This window comes from Muntiacus reevesi, chromosome 6, assembly GCF_963930625.1.
Source record: "Muntiacus reevesi chromosome 6, mMunRee1.1, whole genome shotgun sequence".
Taxonomy (NCBI): Eukaryota; Metazoa; Chordata; class Mammalia; order Artiodactyla; family Cervidae; genus Muntiacus; species Muntiacus reevesi.
In genome coordinates this window covers 57,716,173-57,741,004 of record NC_089254.1, presented here as the reverse complement: position 1 = coordinate 57,741,004, position 24,832 = coordinate 57,716,173, and the positions used below count along the sequence as shown (strand labels likewise).

At 39.9% G+C, this 24,832-nt stretch overlaps 2 protein-coding genes across 5 annotated transcripts in view; one reads left to right on the top strand and one right to left on the bottom strand.

Annotated features, from left to right (window-relative positions):
• MATCAP2 (microtubule associated tyrosine carboxypeptidase 2) overlaps positions 1-10,663 on the bottom strand; it is a 72,211-nt gene extending 61,548 nt beyond the window's left edge. Inside the window, exons 1-2 of the mRNA XM_065939736.1 lie at positions 10,577-10,663; positions 5,741-5,810 (exon numbers count right to left, since the gene is read on the bottom strand). The gene's annotated coding sequence lies outside the window, so the exon portion shown is untranslated. The remainder of the gene's footprint in view (positions 1-5,740; positions 5,811-10,576) is intronic.
• Positions 10,664-13,057: 2,394 nt separating this feature from the next.
• The window catches only part of ANLN (anillin, actin binding protein), a 54,309-nt gene continuing 42,534 nt past the window's right edge, over positions 13,058-24,832 (top strand). For 3 of the 4 annotated variants that reach the window (XM_065939961.1, XM_065939962.1, XM_065939960.1), the window contains exons 1-3: positions 13,058-13,257; positions 19,837-19,990; positions 22,185-22,514. In XM_065939961.1, coding sequence (XP_065796033.1) covers positions 13,240-13,257; positions 19,837-19,990; positions 22,185-22,514 — 502 coding nt within the window. In that variant the 5' untranslated portion in view covers positions 13,058-13,239. The remainder of the gene's footprint in view (positions 13,258-19,836; positions 19,991-22,184; positions 22,515-24,832) is intronic. The other variant, XM_065939963.1, reaches the window with a different exon arrangement.

The following is a 24,832-nucleotide window of genomic DNA, read 5'->3' as shown; positions in this document are numbered from 1 at the left end:
TAACATCTTCCTTTTTAAAGGTTTAGAATATATTTGATCATTAGCCTGGGTCATAAAAGCCAGGAAAGAAGAAATAAGACGGTGAAGACTGGAGAAGGTCACTAGTATTGCTAATGCCAGTGGAGAGACAAATAACTATAACATTTCACTTTCTACAGAAAAAGTTCATTTTGTTGAGAGCAGATCAACTATATATTTCTCTTGAAACTGAGAAAAGTTTAATTTCTTAAGAAGAAGTTATCTTAGTAACTAAAAAACTAGGACATTAAAAATATGTTTACTTTTAAATTTCAGATGAGAGTTTAAAAGAACGAGCAGAAGCTTCTAGAAAATACTTTTGACTTTCCTCCTTGTTCTCTTGGAAGCAATTTATAACATTCTGTGTCTTTGGAAATATATGAATTGAGGAAAATTAATCTGCAGTTTGCTGTTATAAAAGAATAGAGGAACTCTAGTTGCAACATCCCAGATTCTAGCAAGCATTAACAGAAGCCTCAGAACAGCTGTAATCAATGTTCCTTGACACATAAAAGTTAAAAAAAAAATCCAGGCAAAGTTGGTTTCTCTAGGTTTAAAAAAATTTTTTTTCAGTGCTATTTCAATGCATTTGGGATGTCTGTATTGAGTGAATGGAACGTGTTCAGTATGTCTTTTTCAGGAGAATGAAAAGCATGAAGTGGAAGCCAAATAAAAGAATGCTTTGTGAAATGGCGTTTGCCTTTTCACATCAATGAAAATAGAACAGAACAAAAATTCTGGGAAACACTATGATATTTTTTGATAGGATCTCTTATTGTAAATAAGGGAAGAAGGATACTTTTTAATCAGACAACAGAAATATTGTTCATCTTAGTTACATTTTGAAGAAATCAAGATGTGCATTAATATACTCCTCCCACAGATATTTATTAATTATTTACACTGCACACATACAGGAAAGATTTTGCATACTGAAAGATATGCAGACTGGCACTGCATACATACATATGTAAACATGATATACTTGTATCAGGCAGTCCTTGGGCACATACCTCAGGGATGCTGTGGTGAATAAATCAAATAGAGTCCTAGTTCTCTTGGAACTTACAGTAGGCAAAATAACAATCAAGTAAACAAATGATGTGGGCTTCCCTGGTGGCTCACTGCTAAACAATTCCACTGCCAATGCAGAAGACATGAGTTCGATCCCTGGGTCGGGAAGATCCCCTGGAGAAGGAAATGGCAACCCACTCCAGTATTCTTGCCTAGGAAATCCCATGGACAAAGGAGCCTGGTGGGCCACAGTCCATGGGGTCACGAAAGAGTTGGACCTGATTATCGACTGAACAACAAACAAATGATGTAATATCAAATACAAATAGGTGCTATGCAGTATAGTAGTGTACATCTCTAGTATACTAGAGATGGTGACTTGAAGTATGGAGGGGTCAGAAAAAGCCTCAGAGGAAGTGACTATTGAGCTGAGACTTGAAGGATATGGACAAAGAGTCAGACACGACTGAGCAACTGAACTGACTAACCTGAAGGATAAGAAAAAGTCAGCCACAAGACATTTCGCGTAGAGGGAGGCTTCAAGCATTCATAGTAGAGAGAACTGCAAAGGCAAAAGCCCAGAGATGGGCATGATCTTATCCTGATCCTGGGGCTATGTGAAGGTTAGCATGGTTGGAATCCAGTGAACTGGGGAAAAGTGGTAGGAGAAAAGATCTCAGAGGTAGGCAGGGGCTAAGGAAAGGAGTTTGGACTTTTTTCTAAGTGTAGTCAGAAGCCACTGGTGGATTTAAAACACAGCTGTGTTTTGTTTTTGTTTTTAAAGATTGCATTAACTGTTCTGAGAACAACGGAAAAGAGGATGAGAGTGGAAGCAGGGAAACCAGACAGGAGACTCTTGCAGTGGGTCCAGTGATGGTGATGATGGCTTAGATTGCAATGGAAGCTCTAGAGAGGAAGAGAAGTAAAAGACCCAGGGTATACTTGGAGGCAGAGTTGATAGGAAGGTTGCATATGTGGATAGAGTAGGAGGAAAGGAAGAAGGAATTGACAATGACTCCTAGGATTTTGGCTTGAGCAATTGGGTAGATAGTGGTACCATTTATGGAAATAGAGAAGATTGGAGAAAGAACAGGTTTAGTGGGGAAATTTCATTTTGGATTTAAGTTTAATATACTAGTTAAAAGTCTAAGTCAAGATTTCATATAGTTAGTTGAATATTCTTGTTCAGAGCTCAAGGAAGAGATCATGCCAAAGAAATAAATTTGGGAACCATCAGTATATGGAAGGTATTCTAAGTCAGTGGAACTGATGAGATCACTTAGGGAGTGTGTGTAGGTACATAAGAGCAACCAGGGTAGAATTTAAAGCTCTCTGTCACTTAATTGTGGAGCAGAGGAAAAGGAGCCAACAGAGTTATTCACACACACTTCACACACATAGATCTTCCTCAGCTTATGACGGGGTTATGTCCCGATAAATACAACCTAAGTCAAAAATGCATTCGATGTACCTAACCTACCATACATTATTGCCTAGCCTAGCCTACCTTAAACATGCTCTGAAAAATCATATTAGGCTACAGTTGGGCAAAATTATCTAACATGAGGTCTATTATATAACAAAATGATGAATATCTCATGTAATTTATTGAGTACTGTACTGGAAATGAAAACCAGAACGGTTGTATGGGTATTGTTTATCCTTTGGATCACATGGCTGATGGAATGGCATCTTGGTGCAACTGTCCAGCATTATGAGAAAGCATTGTACTGATTACTGGTAGTCCAGGAAAAAGATCAAAATTCCAAGTACTGTTTCTACTAAAAGCATGTTGCTTTTGCAATATTATAAAGTCCAATTATGGTAGGTAGAACCATCATAAATCAGGGACTCTGCACACACACAGCAGTGGCACCCCACTCCAGTCCTCTTGCCAGGAAAATCCCATGGACGGAGGAGCCTGGTAGGCTGCAGTCCATGGGGTCGCGAAGAGTCAGACACGACTGAGCGACTTCACTTTCACTTTTCACTTTTGTGCACTGGAGAAGGAAAGGCGGTGTTCTTGCCTGGAGAATTCCAGGGATGGGGCCGCACAGAGTCGGACACGACTGAAGTGACTTAGCAGCAGCAGCAGTATGTAACTATAGCTACATGTGTATATGTGTGTGTGTGCCTAGGTGTAAGTTTTTGTTCTTTAGCTGCTAAATTGTGTCTGATTCTTTGTGACCCCATGGCCTGTAGCCTGCCAGGTTCCTCTGTCCATGGGACTTCGCAGACAAGAATACTGGAGTGGGTTGCCATGTGTCTTCTCCTGAGGGAGGAATCGAACCACGTCTCCTGCACTGCAGGCAGATTCTTTATCATCTGAGCCGCCGGAAGAAGGTTACATATTGGCAAATTAAACGCAGCTTGCTTGGCACCTTTCAAGGATAGATGAACTACTTAGTGTGTAGCCTCATAGAAAAGGGCAAGATAGGAAGTCAGGGCTAATAAATACATAGGCATGGCTACAAATGAACTACATTTTCAATTTGACCAAGAGTTGGAAGAGGAGCATGAACTGAAGTTTAGGATTAGAGGGGGCTTGCAGGTTTAGTAGGCAAGAGGACCAGTGGAAAAGAGATAAGGATTTGATATTTCAATCAGGAGACCAGTTTGAGGATTTGAAATCTTGAAGATGGAGCACTTTCTGGTGCACAAGTAGAAGAGAGAAGGAGGTCAGCAGAGGTGGAAGGTTTGTGGAATGATGAGGTCAGTGTAGGACGCTGTGTTCACAGAGAAATCATCAGCAAACATTTCTTGAGGGTTTAGTACCTGCCAGTCATGAATGGTGCTGAGAAAGATGTGAGAAGCAGGGGAGATGAGAATGAAAGTGAATGTCAGGAACCCTAACATTTGGAAGGACTAATGACTGAGGATGGTGATGGTGACTGCAGCCATTAAAAGACGCTTACTGCTTGGAAGGAAGGTTATGACCAACCTAGACAGCATATTAAAAAGCAGAGACATTACTTTGTCAAAATCACTGCAGATGGTGACTGCAGCCATGAAATTAAAAGACGCTTGCTCCTTGGAAGAAAAGTTATGACCAACCTAGAGAGCATATTAAAAAGCAGAGACATTACTTTGTCAACAAAGGTCCGTCTAGTCAAGGCTATGGTTTTTCCAGTGGTCATGTATGGATGTGAGAGTTGGACTATAAAGAAATCTGAGAGCAGAAGAATTGATGCTTTTGAACTGTGGTGTTGCAGAAGACTCTTTAGAGTCCCCTGGAACGCAAGGAGATCCAACCAGTCAATCCTGAAGGAGATCAGTCCTGGGTATTCATTGGAAGGACTGATGTTGAAGCTGAAACGCCAATACTTCGGCCACCTGATGCGAAGAGCTGACTCATTGCAAAAGACCCTGATGCTGGGAAGGATTGAGGACAGAAAGAGAAGGGGACAACAGAAAATGAGATGGTTGGATGGCATCACCGACTCAATGGACATGGGTTTGGGTGGACTCTGGGAGTGGTGATGGACAGGGAGGTCTGGCATGCTGCGGTTCATGGGGTTGCAAAGAGTTGGACACGACTGAGCGACGGAACTGAACTGAACTGAATGACTGAGGAGAAGAACCAAGCAACCTCTGGAAAGGTTATATGAGGAGACATTGTTTAAGTGTTTGGAAACTAAAGAAGTTCATGATAGACATCAGTGGAGTACAATGAACCTTCTTGTTTCAAATTTAAGAATATTTTATTCTTGAGGTTCCATAAAGAGAGTTTGATGTTTAAGAAACATGGACTTCTGTTATTCTTTAATATTTAAGAGCTACTTTTATATGCATGTGTGCTAAGTCACTTCAGTCATGTTCTACTCTTTGGAACTCCATGTACTGTAGCCTGCCAGGCTCCTCTGTTCATGGGATTCTCCAGGCAATAATACTGGAGTGGATTGCCAAGCCCTCCTCCAGGGGCTCTTCCCAACCCAGAGATGGAAGCTGCATCTCTTATGGCTCTTGCATTAGCAGGTGGGTTCTTTACCACTAGTGACACCTGGGAGGCCCTCTTTTCTTTTATATGGGATTGCTAAAAATTTTTAAAATAGGGACTTCATTGGTGGTCCAATGTTTAGGACTCCATGCTTTCACTGACCAGGGTCCAGGCTCAGTCCCTGGCTGAGAAACTAAGATCCCACAAGGTGAAATGTGGAAAATCTTTTGTTATTAAAAAATAGGTTCTGTGACTATAGCTTTGAGAAATCGAGGTATGGAAAAGTAAAGGTAGCAATATATAAATTATAGTGCAGTAAGTACATAAAAGAATTTATCTTTATGAAAGGATTTACTGTGGCCCTTTTAAAGAATGGAATGATTCCCTTAATGCCCTTATAAACCATTTGAGAAAGTAAAAAGGAGATGAAAGCTATAAATTTTGAGAAAAGTTGATTGGATAAAGGCAACACGACTGTAGTTGGATTGACTTTTGGAAACAATACAGTATGTTAGGAAACACACAATCGGTCTTCCCTCAATTTTTAATATGAAACAGTTTCATTGATTAAATTAGAAGAGAAAAACATCTGATGCTAAGAACCCTTAAAACTATTTAAACCCTTAAGATATGATACTAATGTCCATTAATAGCAGATACTGTAAGAAACAAACTATCCCACTTAGTAACCATGTATATGACATCACTTGATGATTCTTATTTCTTCATTATAATAAAGGTGTAAAAGAAGTGGCACTTCAGCCAGATAACCTGAAGTAGAGATCTTGACCTTAATCCTTCTTGCCACTGCTTTATGGTTAGATCTTGGACTTTTTGATGCCTGTAAAAATAAGAATATGTATTTCATTGTATTATTTGGTGAATGAAATGAGAATGTGTATAAAGTACTTTGAAAAATTAACTGTACATACATAACATAAGGAGTGTCCTTATTGAGGTAAATGCTTTACACTTTTTCTGTTTTGCTGCCCTCCATTAATTTTATCTGTGAAAAAATGATCACTATTTCCTTTGCTGGAAAAAAAAGGATCTTTGAAGGGGCAAATATTAATTTACTAGGGCAACATTTAATTTCTAGTCACCTTTGCTTTGGAGCCTTGATTCTATATTTAAATTAATATAATAAGCTGTGATCTTTAAATAACTTGGAAGATTGTGGCTTTTATTTAAATAATTAGAGAAACACTTTTGATGACTTTCAGAATGTTAATATGATTAGGGCAAACTGTATAGTCTAACTAATAATCATGTGAACATAACATGCATTTTCTTTCCTGATTTAGCAATTAAAAAATTTTTTTAAGAAAGCAATTTTAAGGTTGCGATTTATTCAGCACTATATATATAGCTCAAGAGCACATTTACATTATTATTTTGTCTTTTGTGATGAAAATAAACAAATTAACTGAAATGTCAAGATCATAAGCAGGATTTGAAGTCAGGCAGATCTGCTTCAAATTTTTAGGTGATAGTCTTAAACCAAATAGCCTCTTTGGATCTCAGTTTCCCCCATCTCTAAAAAATGGAATACTAGTTATCTTACATTCATTCATTTAACAGATATCTATTGAACTCATGTTGCCTCAGGGTGCTAGGTAATAGCTATAAAGACAAGTCCCTGCCATTCCATTGCTTACACTCTAGCAGAAAAAGGAGATGATTAAACTTAAACACATAATTAAAATAACCCCATATAAGTGGTAAATGCAATGAAGAAAACATATCAGAATAATAGGATAGAAAGTGGCTTGGGGGCAAAGAGAAGTGGTGTGGCCACTTGAACAGGGAAGTCTTCTTTGAGGAAGTAGCATATTTAAGCTTAGACCCAATTAAGGAGGAGAAGCCATGAGTAGATCTAGGAATGTCCAGGGGGTGGAAAGTTCTTGATGCAGGAAAAAATTTGGCATATTTTTATGACTAGAAGAAAGGCTTATGAGGCTGGAGACTATTGGAAAAAAGGTAAAGTATTGTGATATTTTCACATGATGTACATGCCGGGCTGTATGAATCACAAGTTGGAATCGAGATGGCAGGAGAAATATCAATAACTTCAGATATGCAGATGATACCACCGTAATGGCAGAAAGCAAGGAGGAACTAAAGAGTCTCTTGCTGAAGGTGAAAGAGGAGAGTGAAAAAGCTGGCTTAAAACTCAACATTCAGAGAACTAAGGCCATGGCATCTGGTCCCATCACTTATGGCAAATAGATGGGGAAATAATGGAAACAGTGACAGCCTTTATTTTCTTGGGCTCCAAAATCACTGAAGGTGGTGACTGCAGCCATGAAATTAAAAGATGCTTGCTCCTTGGAAGGAAAGCTATGACAAACCTACACAGCATATTGAAAAGCAGAGCCATCACTTGGCCGACAAAGGTCCATATAGTCAAAGTTATGGTTTTTCTAGTAGTCATGTATGGATGTGAGAGATGGACCATAAAGAAGGTTGAGTGATGATTTTTGAACTGTGGTGTTGGAGAAGACTCTTTTGAGAGTCCCCTGGAGAGCAAGGAGATCAATCCTAAAGGAAATCAAACCAGAATAGTCATTGAAGGACTGATGCTGAAGCTGAAGCCCCAATACTTTGGCCACCTGATGTGAAGAGCTGACTCACTGGAAAAGACCCTGATGCTGGAAAAGATTGAGGGCAGGAGAAGAAGGGGGTGACAGAGGATGAGATGTTTGGATGGCATCACTGACTTAATGAACATGAGTCTGAGCAACTCTGGGAGATAGTGATGGACAGGGAAGCCTGGCATGCTTCAGTCCATGGGTTGCAAAGAGTTGGACATGACTTAGCAACTCTACAACAATTGTGATATTTGGGCCTCCCCAGGGGATGCTAGTGGTAAAGAACCTGCCTGCCAGTGCAGAAGACATAAGGGGTGTGGGTTCGATCCCTGAGTCATGAAGATGCCCTGGAGGAGGGCATAGCAACCCACTTCAGTATTCTTGCCAGGAGAATCCCCACAGACAGAGGAGCCTGGTGGGCTACAGTCCATAGGGTCACAAAGAGTCAAAAATGACTGAAGTGATTTAGCACACATGCACATTGTGATATTTGGAGAATATTAGGATACTAGGTGGAGAAGGAAATGGCAACCCACTCCAGTGTTCTTTCCTGGAGAATCCCAGGGACAGAGGAGCCTGATGGGTTGCTGTCTATGAGGTCACACAGAGTCGGACACAATTGACTTAGCAGCAGCAGCAGCAGCAGGATACGAGGAGAGATAAGGAGCGATAAGGATAAGGAGAGATAAGGATAGAGGAGAGGAAGGTTAGGCCCAGATCTTGTAGGGCCCTGTAGGTATGATAAAGAATTTGCATATTATCCTACTCGCAACAGAAGACATAAACTGGCTCTACACAAGAAATTGACACTATATAATTTACAATTTAAAAAGCTCCTACCCATTGGATGAATTACTAAAATATGATAGTTCAGTAGGTTTGTAATAATCATGTTCCTATACACTAATAATAGGTAGTTTAAAGTATAATTAAAATGTATAATTTTAAAAGCAATAACAACAAAGATACATGTGAATACATTAAAGAGTATAACGATCTTTATGGAAGTACATTATATATATTTTTGGAAGATGTTAAAGTAGGCTTAAATTAATGAAGATATATCCATGTGCACTAATAAAATGGTTTGATATCACAAAGATGCAGTATCACAAAGATTACATAATGAAGACAGTTTGATATTGGAAGAGGACTAGACGAATAGACCAGTAGAATAGAATAAAGAGCTTCTAAATAGGCCTACATGTACAGGTATCATACAAAAGTTGCATTACAGGTCAGTGGGGAAAGAACAGACAACTAAATAAATGCTGCTAAGACATCTGGTTTTCCAGATAAAAAACATGATCAACCCAGATAATTTAAAGATGGAACCATGAAAATAAAACATGCTTTTTAGAAGAAAAATGGGAGAACATATTTACAACCTCAGGGCAGGGAAGGATTTATTGAGACACAAAAAGCACAAACCCTATTGGAAAATATACATGTATTTAATTACGTTAGTAGTAAACATTTCTGTACATCCAAGACATCCTAAAATGAAAAGACAAACCATAAACTAGGAAAAGATATTTTCCAGCCAAAAAACCAGGAAGAGTTATTTTCCTATAAAAATAATAAACAACAAAACACTTTGAATCAATAAGAAAAAGCAACCACATAGAAAAATGAGCAAAGGATACGAATTTGAAATTCACAGGAAAGGAAAACCGAAAGGCCAATAAACACATGAAATAATGTTCATTTCTAGTCATAGGAGAAATGTATACAAACAAGAATGATAGAAGCTAAAACGCATCCAAGTACTAAGGAGGGACTATAGTAGCAGATATACTCAGAGAAAGGTGATTAGAATATAAGTTGTTACAATCACTTTGAAGGGCAATTTATTTTTAATATCTGGCAGTAATACTGAAATATATCTTTTGAAATGATCCTCTAATTCTTAAGTATATTACCCTAGAGAAAGTTCTGCATGGAGACATAAGGAGACATAAGAATATCCATGGCATCATGGGGTCTTTAGAATGAAACACTGGAAATGAGCTAAACGTCCACTAACAGGATAATGGATATATAAATTACAAGTATATTAATAAAATAGAATTATAGCAGTGATAATGAACAAAATGCAGCTATACCTGTTAGTGAGGATGAATCTCATAAAGAGAATATTCGGAAAAGAAACCAATAGCAGAAATTTTTACTTACGGTAAAAACAAAATTTATGTAAAACACTATATATTGATATAGATATATATGTAGTTGTAATAAAAGTACATACATTTCACAGGAATGATGAACATGAAAACCAGGATAGTTTAACCCCTGGGGAGTGGAAGGTAAATGGTAGGAAGAAGGAATACATAGGAGACTTTAATTACAAAGGTTTTTAAGCTAGGTGTACATGGTTATCTGTTCTATTCACTAATTTTTTGTTACACTGGAAATATTTTATAGCACAGTTTTAAAAGAAGGTAGTTCTAACTAACTATCAGGGGGTAAGAGGGAAACAGGGAGACCTGTTAGGAGATCTGACCAGTCAATCCTAAAGGAAATCAGTCCTGAATATTCATTGGAAGGACTGATGCTGAAGCTGAAACTCCAATACTTTGACCACCTGATGCGAAGAACGACTCACTGGAAAAGACCCTGATGCTGGGAAAGATTGAAGGTGGGAGGAGAAGGGGAGGACAGAGGATGAGATGGTTGGATGGCATCACTGATATGATGGACATGAGTTTGAATAAGCTCTGGAGTTGGTGATTGACAGCGAAGCCTGATGTGCTGCAGTCCATGGGGTCGCAAAGAGTCGGACATGAGTGAGTGACTGAACTGAACTGAGACTTCAATCTCTAGCACAGCTTCTGGCACAGAGTATGGGTTTAACAAACTTCAGCTTTATAGGGTGGTTGCTATTATCATCATAATCAGAGTAAAGACAGATTGTGGATAAACATAAATATTCTGAGTAGTTATATTGTGCTACATGTTCTATTTATCTCTTTTAGTCTTTATCAGAATCCAGTTATAAAGAATCTAAGGGGCATACCTGGTAGCTCAGTGGTAAAGAATCTGCCTGCAATGCAGGAGACGCCAGTTCCAACCTTTGGCCGGCAAGACCCCCTAGAGAAGAAAGTGGCAACACACTCCAGTTGCCTGGAAAATTCCACGGACAAAGGAGCCCCATGGGCTCACGAGTCTGCTGAGTTGGACATGACTGAGCATGCAGGCACACAGGCATAAAGAATCTAAGGCTCATAGAGGTCAAAGCTGGAAGGCAAAGGGTTTCATAAATTTCTAATGACTCATTTTCCAATGCTGTGTAAACTTCCTCCTGAACCTCCAACCCTAATATACCCACTACTTTCTTGTCCAGCACTTGAAAAAAAAATTCAAGCATCTTTTCTCTTTGGTTCATGGCTAGCATGGGCTTCCCTAGTGGCTCAGATGGAAAAAAATCCACCTGCAATGCAGGAGACCTGGGTTCGATCCCTGGGTCAGGAAGATCCCTTGGAGAAGGGAGTGGCTATCCACTTCAGTATTACCTGAAGAATCCCACGGACAGAGGAGCCTGGAGGGCTACAGTCCATATGGTCACAAAGAGTCAGACACAAATGAGCAATTAACATTTTTGAGTTGAAAAGAAAGTTAAAGTGAAACTCACTCAGTTGTGTCCAACTCTGTGCGACCCCATGGACTATACAGTCCATGGAATTCTCCAAGTCAAAGTACTTGAGTGGGTAGCCTATCCCTTCTCCAGGGGATCTTCCTGACCCAGGAATCGAACCAGGGTCTCCTGCATTGCAGGTGGATTCTTTACCAACTGAGATATCAGGGAAGCCAACACTTTTGAGTTAGATATTAATAATTCAAAACACTTGGGTAGGGCCTTATTACTTATTATAGAATACTTTTTGATCGCTTTCAGTTTTTCACCTGATCGGCCTAACAACTCTGAGAAAGGCAGGGCAGCTGATTATTTTGGTTTTACAGATGAGAAAACCAAAATCCAAAGAGGCTAAATTGGAGGTTCTTAACCTGTGACCGGGCTTCCCTGGGGGCTCAGAGGGTAAAGCGTCCGCCTGCAACGCGGCAGACCCAGGTTCAATCCCTTGGTCGGGAAGATCCCCTGGAGAAGGAAATGGCAACCCACTCCAGTACTCTTGCCTGGAAAATCCCATGGATGGAGGAGCCTGATAGGTTACACTCCATGGGGTTGCAAAGAGTCGGACAGGACTGAGCGACTTCACAACCTGTGACCATGAACTTCATGGAATCATATCTTAAAATGCTTATGGTTGAAAGGGCATTTTTAAGCTTTAATTGTATTTTCAAAGGAGTCTGTGATTCCCAAAAAGGTTTAAAAGATAATGAGTTAAATGATTTGCCGAAAGCCTAGAGTCACAAAGTCCTGGTGGAGTCAAGGCTCCAAGGAATTTCTTCTCCTCCCATGCTCAGAATTCTTTTCATTACTACATACAGTACCACAATTCAAATTACAGATATTACTAGTGAAATACTTTTTGTAATGTTCACTGACTTGCTAAGATAGAAACCTTATTAAATATACTGAAATTCTTACTTGGGAGTAATGGTTTTGGCCTGTTCAACTGTTGGGCAGCCATTCAGAAATCTACACAGTGTTACGGATGAACAGGTCACAACCTGTTTGTCCTCTTTATAACAAGCCCTAATATAGACTTGCTAAATAAGGTATGAATCTGATACAGTAACTATAAAATATATTTTTCAATTCTCAATAAAGAATAGTCATGAGACCTAGCTATGATCCAGTGGTGGAAAGTAGACTATGAGCCGAGAATGGGATTTTCATTTCTCCAGGACCAGTTACTTAAAGTGTTAGGGTCTCCCTTCTCTTACCTGTAAAAGAAAGGATAAAAGTGGGTAGCTTCTCAGCTCTAACTTTGCATGCAGTTTGATGGGCTTAAAATAAGAAGGACCGACAGGAGTTTTGTGTATAAGCATTAACATGTCTGTTAAAGTTAACCTTAATTTCTCAGTGATAAAGGCCAGTGCCCAAGGCGGGTCACTGGTCATTAGCCACAAGTGTCTGGGAGCTCACCAGACCTGCGCCTCAAGAAGGCCAAGACTGAGTCCACCTTGGAGTGAAGCAGGAGCTGGCGAGCAGATGAACAGAAAGCTACGTAAGGTCAAAGGTCCAGTGGGATTCCAAACAGAAGGGCCCTTAATCCTAGATTTAGGAATGAAGGAAAGCAGGAACGCCCAGGCACAGGAGTGTGAAGGGATCTGCTTAAACAGGGTGGGGTGTGCGAGCGTTGGGGGCGGGGCTTTGAGCCAGGAGGCAGTTGATGCGCTGGAGCGCCGCACCTACCGCTGCATCCCCGCCGCCAGGGCCAGGCAGTCACTGAGCCAGCAGAGCCACCCTGGGGGACCTCCCAGCCCCGGCGAGGCCACGTGATCTAGCGCCGGGGCCAGGAGAGGCGTGCCCCGCCCCCCCACCCCGCCCGTGCGCATGCGCGCGGGTCCGGGCGCTGAAATTCAAATTTGAACCGCCGCGGCAGGCCGAGTCGGACTTCGGAGGCAGTGGGGAAGAGGAGAGGAGCTTGGGAGAGTTCCCCGCCACTTTCTTGTTTTCTTCAAGGGACACGCTGAGCCGGCACTCACTTTTCTTTTTCTGAATTTGAACCACCGTTTTGGCCGTCTCGTAATCGACACGCGAAGTCCGGGGCGATGGACCCGTTTACCGAGGTGAGGAAACTTGCGGGCAGAGCCAGCCATGACGGCGCCCGCCGCCCACCCTCCCTTCCTACCCTCTGTCAACCTCCCGGCCCCCAAGGCCGGAGAGCGCGTGCGCGCGCGTGCGCAGAGTGGGCGTGCGAGGGGCCAGCTTGGAGCTGCAGGGTGCGGCGGGTTCCCTCTTCTCTGCGGCTGTAATTCATCCGCGGTGTTCTTATTCTTATCCTGCAGATGAAGCTCTGCGGGGGAAGTTTTTAGTCTGTCCTCAGTAGTAGTAGTGAAAAGACCTCCTGTCAGCCCCGTTTATTATACGCCCCTCTGGAGTGGATCCCTGGGTCTTCCAAGGGTGCGGTAGGGGCCTGACGAAACAGATCCCCTTGGAAGTAAAAGCCGGGATATTGCAGGGTGGAGTCGGGTGGCCGAGTGATTCAGTACTGTGTGTGCAGCCGCCGCCTGGAAATGGAATGGAATGCGGTTTGCGGGGTTCGTGTGATTCGCAGAGAAGCCGTGCATTTAATTTGTTAGTCTCAGTCCTGTCCAAACTCTGCGACCCCGTGGTCTGTCCATGGAATTTTCCAGGCAAGAATACTGGAGTGGGTTGCCATTCCCTTCTCCACTCCATACATTTAAGAATGCAGTGAACGAAGTGACAGCAAAATCTTAAAATAAGCCGATGCCTGACACCATTGCATTCGTTCCTATGAAGTCAATAGTTCTCTTCAGTTTCTATTGGTTACCTAACTAGCAAAGAAGATTCATACCTGAGGTTGACACTAATTGAAAGGAAAATTGCTAGCCGAATATGTTCAAGTCAAAACTTACAGCCCACGATTAAAAAAAAAAAAAAAAGAAACCTGTTTTGGGTGTGTTTATGGGGCATAACATTATAGCAGGACTTAACTCATCTTTTGTTCTTTGGAAATTAAATATGGATTAATTACATCATTACTGTGTCATTTATTTCTCTAGCTTTGACTTTCGTTGCGAATGTACGTTGACACACTCAGGAATTTAGTGTGGCCAATTGTCCACTACCCTTTCTTCAAGGACAGTTCCTCTTTTTTTTACGGTGTTGTGCAAGTGTCAAACTGTTACTTTTTGAGTTGTTGCAAAGTGGGCCTAAAAATGTCTCTACACTAGATTGAAAAGCTTGAGTGGAGAATATTAATACCCCCCCTTTTTTTGAGATGTAGTTGCAATTCTGTTTAAGATATTAAAAGTTGCGGCAATTAGAGTTTACTTGTATTCAAACACAACAATATTTGTTTCCAAATTCTCAGTCATCTCAGGGATACACATCAATTTGTTAACCTTAAATATTCTAACGTAAAAATCCTGAGCACATTTTTGTATTAGCTTTAGGTAATAGAGCTGGTGGTTCCCCACGTATTTTTCACTTACATTGAAATTAAAAAGAGTATGTTATGTTACAACTTAAAATAGGATTCCTTAAAATAATAGCCCTTCCTGTTCTCATATTTTATATTTCTAAATAACTGACAAGAGCAAAGCATTTTGAAAGTTGGCTGAAAATTGCACTTCATTTTACTTAAAAATGTTATTCTGAAGCTAGTACAAATCTCAGTTGAAAAAAATTTTTATTTAAAAGTAACTTTTCATTTTAGAGTGCAGCTCAGAAATATGTGTGATTTAGTGTGTGTGTTTTATATTTTGAGAAGTTAGACTGGTTGCAGTTGGAATCAACAGCTTTGACATCTTTTCCTTAATTGGGAGTGAGTGAACTATTTGAAATGGTTCCAAAGATTAGGTGCTTAATTATAGCATTCATAACATTTTTGTACAGTGAAGCTAACTGTTCCTCATCTGAAAAAAAAAAAAAAGGAAATTGAAAGTCAGTTAAAATGACTTTCTCAGCTGGAGTTCCTTATCAGAACCATAGAACATAGAAAATTATTTGAGAGAAACTATTTTTCTCAGTTTTCCCAGAAGTGATTTTTTTTCTCTCAAAAGTGATTCTTAACCATGCCATTCTGTAGGCATGGGAGAGCTGTAAATTCATTACATTAATGCCAGGGCCTTAAGGATTAATTCTCCTGGTAACTCTTGTTGAGAAAGGCTGTTCTGGGCTCAGTCGTGTCTGACTTTGCGACCCCATGGACTGTAGCTACAACCATCCTCAACTCTTGTTTCCTCAGTCAAGGCTGTTGTGCAGTGCTTCCCCTCCCTGTTGTCATTGGTGCCGTCTGGCTCACTTTCTGTCTTCCTGCCCGTTCTACCTGGCAAACTTTGTTTTGACCTCCAGCTCACAGTTTGATTCCCCTTCTTCAGAGAGGAGATCACCTTTCACACAATACACATCTCACTTGGATTTATCTGTACCTGTTGAACATGTTTTCTGTTAGAATGTAAGCTTCCTGAAGGTAGGAGATTATTCAGAGAGATATTTCTGAATATCTTGTGCTTGATGTTCAAGCACAATCCAATAACGGTCTGCTGAATTGATGTGAAAGAGAACCATTCAGTGTAAACTGTTTTACAGACAAATAATTAAATAAAGCAGTAACTGTTAGAACATTTTAGCAATTTTCTTTTCTTGTAGGAAATCTCAAGTATAATGCATCCATTGCCCAGCAACACATGGCCATATTGTTTTTATCTGCCTCTAATCCTCCTCACTGAATTATTTGGAAGCAAATTCTAGAAGGCATATAATTTTATACATAAATACATAGGTATTCATCACTGAACACTAAAGACTTTAAAAAAAAATCATAATACTATTATCACACGTAAAAAATAAACAGCAGTTCCTTAAAATCGTCCAACATTGTCAGTGTCCAGCTTTTCCTAAGTGTCTTATGATTTTGCAGTCTGAATCAGCATCTAGACAGAATCCACAGGACTTTGTGTTCCTGAAGTTCTTCATGGACCAACCAGAGATAAAGAAAGAATCTATCTTGATTTATGGATAAGCTAGCAGTTAAGGCACATGTTCATTATGATGATCAGCTAATAACATTAAAAAGTTAAGGTTGATCATATGAATTTGGTTAGTTCTACTGATAAGTTTTTCAAAGAACAATTGGATTTAGTCAAACTATAGTTTTTAGCAAAACAGTTAAGAGTCCAGACTCTGGAGCCTGGTTCTTAATCTTGCCTTGCTACTCGTCAGCTGTGTGACCTATGGCTTATTATTAAACCCTTACCTGAATTTTTTCATCTCTGAAACAGTAGTAAAAACAGAGTTTCAACAATCATATTTGAAGATGACATGAGTTAGTGTCTGCCGACACTGAAAGTGCTTGAAGTCCTGTCTAAGCCCTAGTGGTTGTGTACTTGTTCCTTGCTGTGCTCAGTCACTCAGCCACATTCGACTCTTGTGACCCCATGGGCTGTAGCCCACCCGGCCCCTCAGTCCATGGGGTTTCTCAGGCAAGAAGAACTGGAGTGGGCTACCATTTCTTTTTCCAGGGGATCTTGCAGACCCAGGGATCAAACCCATGTCTCCTGTGTCTCCTGCATTGCAGGCAGATTCTTTATCCATTGAACTATCTGGCAAGTTCTTTTTGTACTTCTTGTTAGGTAGATTTAAAGCCATAAACTTATTGCTCATAATGTCAATATTAGCATTTTAGTCTGAAGATCTGCTGATGGTGATGGTCACCCCAGGTTAGCATAGGAAATCCACAGCTAGTTGTGTCAAGTCAGAACTTTGCATGTAGGAACTTTAAAAGAGAAAAAGCTACAATTAAAATATATGAAACATTTTTTTCTTGTGATGTTAATTGACAAACATGCTGTCACTGTTTTGGATAGAGTTTCTTTAATTTTCCAGAATTAAGTGAACTCTCTATGATGACCAGGGAAGGAATGCTTCTAGAATATTTTGAAAATAATAAGTTGTTATTGAGTCTACTTTGTTTAAGAAGGTAGGAAATCAGTAATATCTCCCAGAAAAAAATTCTGTCAGAAATGGTTTGAGGGATGTGGGGCAGAAATTGCTTAAGGACTCTACACTTCAATTATTTTAGATCCCTTCATGTGGAGTATCTTATTTCCTGATTGTTAGTAATTGCACTGTTTTATTTTCTTTTAATGCCTTTATTATTTGAAGAAGGAGGTGTGATATTTGAAGGAATGTACCTTATAAATAAAAAAAGCCCTTAAATTCCTGATACACTATTATAAGGAAGGGTAACTTACATTTATTTAGCTGTTGACTTTATGAATTTTAGATATATCACTTTTTTATATTAATAATCTTTGGTATTTATAAGTTTTACATTACAGATTAGGGAACTTTTTTGCTTATCTACTTTAATTTTTTTAATCTTGAAATTTTTGAATCTACTGTAACAATAGAACACTTTGTGTATGTTTGAATTGCAAAACCTCATTCTTTTGACCCATTGCGCATAGTAACTGAAAATATACTGACTCATAAGTATTCTAACTGACCAGAATGGAATGTGGGTGTGTCCATGAGTGAACATATTTAGGCTAGTTTTGTATCTTGGGAATGATGTGTTTTATTGTGGGGAAAATTATCAGACATATATGAATTTGTATAATACTGTCACTTTTGAGTTTGTTGAAGACCTTAAAGGATAAAGGTTTTGTGTTTTGGAAGACATTTGGCTCATAAATTACTCTTTCAGCGACATAGCATTTAGATTTAGTGTTAACTTCTTTCAATGTGAAATCATTCCTAAGATAAGCTCATGCTTGTTTTTCACATTCAGAGAGACTTAAAAAATGATTATTCTGTCTTAATTAAGCAGTTAAAAAGGTCAGGTGGAGTTAAATTCCTTAATCTGCAATAATTACTTTATCTGTGTTTGCAGGGCAGTGTATACTCCAGCCAGTAATCTGCATGTCTTCTCTGGTTGTGTTCAAAGAGAATGAATTCTTTTACAGGGTTTTGTGTTTGTTATACTATATTGATTCCAATAGGAGCATGTTTCGGGGTTTGAAAAGAGTCATGTTCATGATCCTATGGAATACTAAGATTTCAACTTAAAACTGTTTTATAATATATGGATATTTAATTAAACAAAACGTGAAAATATTTAGGTTGATTTTTCTCCTAGGAAGGATCTTATGTTTTCAAAGGACTGTTAAGTCAGTTATCTCTTGCTGTTTACCATCACCCCAAATCTTAGTGGCTGTATTAGTTTTGCTGCTATAAAAAATTACTACAGATTTGCTAGCTTAACATCATACATGTTATCTTTGGTAGGTCAGAAGTCTGTTGGTTTTTGCTGGGTTCATATCAAGGTGTTGGCAGGATTGTGTTTCTTTTTGAGGATTTGGGGACACATGTTTCCTCGCCTTGTTTAGCTGATAGAGGCCCCCTGCTTTTTTTGGCTTGCAGCCCCCTTACTCCATCCTCAGTGCCCCCAATTCCATCATTCTGACCTCTGCTTCCCTTGTCACATCTTCTCTGACTCTGACCTTCCGGGCTTCTCTTCCCTCGTAAGGACAGTGGCGATTACATTGTGCTTAGTCAGTCAGTCGTGTCTGACTCTTTGCAACCCCAGGGACTGTAGCCTGTCAGGCTCCTCTGTCCATGGGGATTCTCCAGGCAAGAATACTGGAGAGGTTTGCCTCCTCCAGGGGATCTTCCCAACCCAGGGATCGAACCCAGGTCTCCTGCATTGCAGGCGGATTCTTTACCATCTGAGCCACCAGGGAAACCCAAGAATACTGGAATGGGTAGCCTATCCCTTCTCCAGGTGAGAACTTCCTGACCTAGGAATCAACCTGGGGTCTCCAGCTTTGCGGGCAGATTCTTTACCAGCTGAGCTACCAAGAAGGTCCTGCGATTACATTGGGCCCACCCAGAAAATCCAGATAATCGCTGCATTTCAATGTCATTAATTTAATCACATAAGTAAAGTCCCTTTTGCCGTGTAAGGTAACATATAGGTTCACAGGATTAGGATAATGAACAACTTTAGGAAACCGTTATTCTGCCTACCATCGTGGTTAAGACAACCAGCATGTTATTTCCCATGACTCAGTGGCTTAGCATTTGGGCTCAGCTGAGCTGGACTTCTGGTGTCCCCTGGGATCATACAGAAGTCTGCAGTCATATAGAAATTTCTGGGACTGGATGGTCTAAAATGGTCTTCCTCCCAGGTCTGGTGGTTGATGCTGGCTGTCAGCTGGGTCATGTGTCTAGCAGGCTTAACCTGGGCCTCTTCATAGGAAGACAGTGTTCCAAGAGAGTGAGAACAGAAACTGCAAGACCTCTTGAGCCTTGGGATTGGAAGTCACATACACAGTATCACTTCTGCCATGTTTTAACAGTTAAAGTGAATCATAAAGCCAGCCTAATCAAATACCTTTTGAGGGAAGCAGAGAAAAATCTGTGGCCATTTAAAATCTCATGCAATGAAATTAACACATCATTCCCCCTTTAATGGTCATATTATATCTAATCAAATTTTGACATGACAATGCTCTTTTGGTGAATCATGATTTAATTACTGAGAATTTGACTTTTGAAATGTATTTAACTGTTATTATACATGTCTGATGGCAATTAGTGATCTGAGAAGTTATCTGAAATTTTGTGAACCTCTGACCAAGCTTATGCTTTAATGCTCTGGTGTATTGTGTGTGTAGAAGCTGCTTGAGCGAACCCGTGCCCGAAGAGAGAACCTTCAGAGGAAGATGGCTGAGCGGCCCATCCCAGCAGCAAGGTCTCTGACTCATGCCAAGCGGATCAGGGAGCCCCTTTCAGAAGCAAGTAACCAGCAGCCCCTCTCTGGTGGCAAAGGTAATAGGCTTTGTGGGGAAAAGTAAAATTTGCAGTTTTCAAAATGCAAATAAGTGCCAAACACTTTATTGTTCCTGCGGAAGACCGAGGTCTTTGGGAGACAAATGCAATAGCCTCCAGGGGAAAGATCAGCCTTTTATTGTATTCCAGGCCTGTTATATTAGGCCTGGAACCTATCGAGCCAGAGCAGAATTTCTAACAAATATTTCAGATTAACTGGTTGAGCTTTATTTTCCTCATTCCAAAGTATTGTTAAATCCTCTAAGGGAAGAATTCTACGGGAGCAGTGGAGCACTTACACCGGCCACAGTGTTGAGTTTCTCTTCCCCTCCTACATGAACAGGGCAAGAGGCAGGTCTGCCTGCAGATGCTTGAAATAGCATGAGTCTTTTCATCCTCTGTCTGCTGAACCGTGTCTCTCAGGCTGGGCACATAGTATAGGTTGTTAATCTACAGAACTACTGAAATTAAATAGAAACAAAATTAACCACCAACACCCCCACCCACCCCAAGAGGGGCTTCCTTGGTGGCTCAGTGGTAAAGAATCCTTTTGCCAATGTAGTAGACGTGGGTTCGATCCCTGGGTCGGGAATATCCCTTGGAAAAGGAAATGGCAACCCACTCTAGTATTCTTGCCTGGAGAATCCCATGGACAGAGGAGCTTGGCAGGCTATAGTCTATGGGGTCACAAAGAGTTGGACACAATATAGCAACTAAAACAAACAACAACTCCTGCAACAAACTCATATGCACCTGGAAAGTTTCTTATTCTTTCCTAAATCCTGACATCCTCAAGCTTGTATCAGTCAGCTGGTTTAATCTTGGAATAATCTGGAGATGATAATATTCTTTAGTAGACATTTAAAATGCACATAGAAAAAGAGTATTACAGAGGGCAAAACCAATATTACAAAAGAGGTGAGGGCATAGTGCTGGTTCCCTACTATTTTGTAAGCTAACCATAGAATGAGAATTTCTCTTTGTATGTTAATACATTTTGAAGGGAAGGAATACCATATATATTACATGGGAAAACAGAGATCTAGCTCTAGTCTAGGATCTCTTCACTGTGGCACAGCTTTATGCAATCAGATATTGAGTACTGTGTACTTGAAAACTAGTGATTAGAACTGTATTTTGATGCTTAAATGGAAATATTTACTGTTTCGTATAAGAAATGTAAACTTAAAGCATTCTATATTTTCAGGTAGTGAAGCATGTTAAATAGGAACATTTCCAAAAAATGATTAGATAAGTTCATTTAAAATATACCCTTAAGTGAGTTGTAGAAGATTGGAAAGATTCATGATGAATTATTTTTACTTAGATTGATATTTATGAGGGCAATCATGACTTCCCACTAATGATACTTCAGTTACTGCCAGAACAAGAACACTTGGTTAGACAGCCAGTGAAACTGACCTCAAAGAGAATTTACATTCTTACCTTTTAAAGGTTTAGTTTTATAGGAGGTATGGTAGAACTCATTCTTGGGTAAAAATTATATTCCTTGTGTTTGGTTAGTTCCTTTTTCTTTTAGAACTTTTTAATTCGTTTCATAGGTGTTCATGGAGGTTTTAAATGTAAAATGTTAAACACTTGTGTTGATGAATTTGCTTGGTACTGGTCAGATAATTCAGTCAGTCTTTTGGTTCTCTGCCTCCCAAACCTCAAGCCAGGTGCCCTTCTACTCTTGTTTACTGTTCATGAAAAATTGTTTTTAAAAGCAGAAAGCTTGTTTTTACCCTTAGCTCAGGTGTTAAGCTCATGTTAAGCAGGTAACTCGATTTCTCTGGGCTTGATTTTTCTTATTTAAAAATGTGGTAACTGGACTGTATGATCTTTAAAATCCCTTAGAACATTTGCTTTGCTTATTCTGTGTGCATACGTTTTAATTCCTAGTGTCTGAAGACCACAAAGAACATTATACATAAATCTTGAGGATGTTATTTGAAGATTTGTTTCATTAAGGTTTTTTTAAACTGTTAAATTATATGCATGCTTAAACAGAAATCTCTCATATCAGATTTCCAAGTTACTGAAAGAAAGTAGAATTTTACATATTTCTTCTTGTGAATGAAATCATTTAAAGGAACAGAGAAAATAGTGTTTTATTCATTTGTACCTACCATTAAAGTTTTTTCATACCGTGCAAAATTACAGAACTTTTAATTTTTTGTCCTATTTAACCTAGAGAAATCTTGTACAAAACCATCACCATCCAAAAAACGCTGTTCTGACAACACTGAAGTAGAAGTTTCTGACTTGGAAAATGAAAAGCCGGTTGAGTCAACGTCTGCAAAACCTTGTTCTCCGAGGCCTGTGTCCCCTCAGGCTCAGCCACAGATGCCTCAGACACCCGCTGGTGTCAGTGACTCCTTGGCTGCCCCAGCCTCAGCACCACTGCTGGGTGTGAGGAGTGGGCCGAACTCAAGACTGGGAGCAGCTGCAGCCTCCTCAGTCAGAACACGAATGCAAAAGCTGGCTGAGCAGCGGCGCTGTTGGGATAGTGATGACGTGACAGGTATGCACTCTTGTGGACCGTGTGGTCCTTAAATCTGTTTCAGTACAATTCAACTTGATAGGTTAAAAATTTCATGTATCAGTTAACACATGAAAGGTAAATGCTTTTGATCTATGTCCTGAGTATCCATTGTTTGCTAATGATTTATATATCATTATATATTTATCGCGTGTGTTCTCGTTGAAGTAAACGATGATGAGGTTCTTAGACTGGTTCACAAAACCTTGATCTTATAAAGGAACTATCTTATATTTGCAATGAAAACACTAAAGGATAAACTGTATTCTTGGCATTGTCAACCTTGCTGACCTTCAGTTCTATATTCAAGAAATCCTGTTTCGTGGATTCACTGAATAAAGCTGAGTGACTAAGGTATGCAATGCTGTTCATAGGGGAAAAAGAAAATTTCAAAAAATATTTATCGAACACCTGCAAAGCATGTGATCATGCTAAGGTGCTGGAGACAGATAAAGTGACCTGACCTTGTATTTTATGGGCCCGTAATCTGATGGAGAGCTTATCTCTTACCTTATTACGAAAACGCCTTGGGATGACTTACAAAAATGAGTGTGCATGCTCAGTAGTGTCTGACTCTTTGCGACCCCATGGACTGTAGCCCACCAGGCTCCTCTGTTCATGGGATCTTTCTGGCAAGAATACTGAAGTGGGTTGCCATTCCCTCCTCCAAGGGATCTTCCCGATCCAGGGAGGAGGAAACGCAAACCTGACTTTTGCATTTCATGGGCCTGTAATCTGATGGAGAGCTTATCTCCTACCTTGTTACGAAAAACGCCTTGGGGTGACTTACAAAAATACCTATGTTAAAAATGGGAAAAATGAGAAAAATCAATGTGAAGAGAAGGAAAAACAAAGTGAAGGGTAAAGTTAGTTTACTAGATATAGGCCTTAAGGTCCTCCTCACTTCCTAGAGATGGTTCTGAACTCACTGGCAGCTGATGCAGAGAAATGAAACACTGTTAGTTACATGATAGTGTTCATAAAATGAAAGAAACAGAGTCATGGTTGGTGCTAAGACCTGAGAGAACGTTCCTCTGTGGGCCCTAAAGATATTTTTGTAGGAGCTAGGAAAGGTGTAAGTTTTCTCAGGGTACGTAGACAGCTGGCTTCTGGCTCAGTTCAGTAGAAGCAGTGCCGAAGTGAGCCAGCCCAGTGTAAGTGGACAGTCCATGGTGACTAAATCTTATCCAAGGAAGCTTTGGCTTTCAAATATTATAGGAGAGCAGACTGAGTTCAAAGAGGCTAAGACACCTGCCCACAGTCAGTGCTAAAATGCAAACCCTAGGAGTTTGACTTTAGGGCTCAACTTTTATGTCCTGTCCGATGTTTATGGGGGTGCTGATATTCTACGCTGTCAGTTACACCTATTGATTTTAGTAGTGGATGGGGCTAACCATGCTGCTTTTAGTATGTTTGAGGAAACCAGTTAATGTGCCCGAATAGAAAGATGTCCCATTCTATTTTGTAGGAAATATCTATGGGCAGCAGAGTGCAGATTTTCCTTTCAGAAAAAAGAAAAAGAGTTGTGATCTAATACTTGATCAGAAGAACAATCAAGGCCCTAAGCATTTTTAGGAGAAACTGTTGCCTCTGTGATCTTGAATATTTTGAAAGCAAATATTAACAAATGCCTACCTCAGTCTTGAAAATAAATCTCCTTAAGGCATCATAGCTCGTCTAATTTTAACCATTGAAACTTATAAAGTGTTTGTGAGGAATGACTTAGTGAGTGCTATTCAAGACTGTGGCTATGTGCCAGTTAAAGGTTTGAGGAATAATAAAGTATAATTTATCTGAAGCCTTTCTTTCTGATGGAGAATAGAAGAGTGAGGGGTCTATTAAGTTCATTTCTAAAGCATGACAGTAAAACTGTCATCTGTTTAGAAGACAGTGCGTAGTCTTAAGGAAAATGATAAAGGTATGCAAAAAAGTATTGTAGGGAAGATGGTGGTCAGGGAAGCTTTTCTGGAGGAGACAGAGGCAATTAACCTGGACTTTGAAGGGCAGCTGGCTTCAGGCAGTAGCGATATTCTAGGCAGGAGCAACAGAATATATATATTAATAAAAAGCACGGAGGTATCATAAACACAGTATGTGTATAAAGAGTAGGCATTCTGGTATACAATTCATATGGTATAAAAGCAAGAGATAAATTCGAAGAAAGCAGCAGGGTCCATAGCATTTGGAATTTAGTCAGAAGATGATGGGGAGGTACTGAGAATTTAGATAGGCAAATGCTTTAGAAAGATCACTCTGGCGTCTGAATTGAGGAGAGATTGAAGAGGGTAGAGATTTGAAAC